Genomic DNA, 1,946 nt, shown 5'->3' with positions numbered 1-1,946 from the left:
GATCAGCTGGTCAACTCGACAAGTGGGCATGCTCTGCTTACTTTCATGGATGCATTCTCGGGGTATCATCATATCTTCATGCACCCCGACGTCCGAGCAAAGACGGCCTTCGTCACGAACGTCGGGGTGTACAATTACAAAATGATGCCCTTCGGATTGAAAAATACGGGGGCAACATATCAATTGTTGGTGGATCAGGTTTTTGCCGATCAGAAAGGCCGAAACATGGAAGTCTATGTTGACGATTCTATCGTCAAAAGCAAAGAAGATAAAGACCATGTTAAGGACCTGGCCGAAACCTTCGCCACCTTAAGGAAGCACCAAATGAAGCTAAATCCGAAGAAGTGTGTCTAAGGCGTGAAGTCTGGGAAATTCCTCAGCTTCATGGTCAGCAAAAGAGGGATTGATGCCAATCCCGCAAAGGTGCAAGCAGCGCTCGATCTTCCCGAGCCGAAAACAAAGAGGGACGTTCAGCAGCTCACCGGAAGGATGGCGACCCTTTCAAGGTTCATCTCTAGAGCCTCGGACAAGGGACTGCCCTTCTTCAAAGCCCTTAAACTCCCAAAAACCAAAGAGCTCATCTGGGAAGACGAGCAAAAAGAGGCCTTCAAGCAACTTCGGGAGCATCTAGCTCAACTTCCTACTCCATCTCGACCAGCTGAAGGGGAAACGCTGTACTTGTACGTGGTAATCATCCCAGCCACTATAAGTGCAATGCTGCTGAGGGAAGAAGAAAAATTTCAGCAGCCGATCTACTTCGTCAGCCACACTCTGACGGATGTCGAGACTCTCTACCCCTTACTTGAAAAAGTTGCCTCAGTAGTGGTAGCCGCTCGGAAGCTGAGGCCCTATTTTGATTGCCATCAAATAGTGGTCTTAACTAATCAGCCGTTGGAAAAAGTCCTCGACAAAGTTGAAAAATCTGGTAGGCTAGCCAAGTGGGCTTTCGAGCTCACTGAGTTCAGCATCAGCTACCAGCCGAGAGCAGCCATCAAGGCTCAAGCTCTAGCGGACTTCCTGGCCGAATGCTCGTACCAGGAGACGCTAGACAAAGAAAAGAAAATTTGGACCGTTTTACGGATGGATCTTCCACCGTAAATGGTTCGGGGGCATGGGTAGTGATAACCTCTCCCGAAGGCAAATCCTTTGAGTATGCACTTAAATTTTTATTCAAAGCTTCGAACAACGAAGAATACGAGGCAGCAATCGCTGGCCTAGAATTGTGCATTTCTCTGGAAGCCGAGCATGTCTGCCTCAAGACAAACTATCAGCTCGTCGCAAATCAGATCCGAGGAGAGTATGAGGCCAAAGAGCCCTCAATGATAGCTTACCTCGCAAAGATCAAATCAGTTATTGCGAAGCTGAGAACTTTCGAAGTTCAGTTGATCCCGAGGGGTCAGAATGCTCAAGCCGACGCACTCTCCAAACTTGCTAGTTCAACTTTAACCGAGCTGAACCGATCTGTATATGTGGAAGTGCGCCGAGAAATAAGCGTCGACGAAGCACCTAAAGTGTGCTGCGTTGACCATGAACCGAGCTGGATGGATCCCATCTTAGCTTACAAATTTCGGGGAGAAATTCCCGAAGACAAAATTTTAGCCTCCAAAGCGAACTAGCTCAATGTTTATAGTTTTCAGAGGAGAGCTCCTGAAAAAATCCTTCTTAGCCCCGTTGCTAAAATGCGTGGGACCAACAGATGCTGATTACATCCTTCGGGAAATTCACCTCGGCATCTGTGGGAACCACATTGGGGGAAGAAGTTTGGCCCATAAAGAATTAAGGGCAGGGTATTACTGCCCCACCATGATCTCATGCTAAGGAGCTAGTCAGAAAATGCGAAAAATGTCAAAAATTTGCACCAGTTATCCATCAGCCAGCCCGAGATCTTCAGCCGATCTTGAATCCGCTTCCGTTTTCTCAACGGGGGCTAGATATCTTGGGTCCCT

At 48.0% G+C, this 1,946-nt stretch overlaps 1 protein-coding gene across 1 annotated transcript; it reads left to right on the top strand.

Moving 5' to 3' along the window:
* The first annotated feature begins 489 nt into the window (after nucleotides 1-489).
* Nucleotides 490-1,616, top strand: LOC145571025 (uncharacterized). The gene is made up of 2 exons (XM_081630126.1): nucleotides 490-925; nucleotides 1,177-1,616. Exons 1-2 carry the CDS (start codon nucleotides 490-492, stop codon nucleotides 1,614-1,616), a joined length of 876 nt encoding a protein of 291 aa, XP_081486252.1.
* The last annotated feature ends 330 nt before the right edge of the window (nucleotides 1,617-1,946 follow it).

The sequence above is a fragment of the Chenopodium album genome, chromosome 12 (assembly GCF_948465745.1).
Source record: "Chenopodium album chromosome 12, dcCheAlbu1.1, whole genome shotgun sequence".
In the NCBI taxonomy this organism is placed as follows: Eukaryota; Viridiplantae; Streptophyta; class Magnoliopsida; order Caryophyllales; family Amaranthaceae; genus Chenopodium; species Chenopodium album.
Note: the sequence above shows the minus strand (reverse complement) of the source record. Positions and strands in the feature narration are given on the sequence as shown.

What these genes read in the sequence shown, in the direction of transcription:
- LOC145571025 (XM_081630126.1), top strand. Translation starts at nt 490, where the DNA reads ATGGCGACCCTTTCAAGGTTCATCTCTAGAGCCTCGGACAAGGGACTG. An exon ending in CGACAAAGTTGAAAAATCTG is followed by an intron (nt 926 to 1,176) that starts GTAGGCTAGCCA and finishes TTTTATTCAAAG; the next exon opens with CTTCGAACAACGAAGAATAC.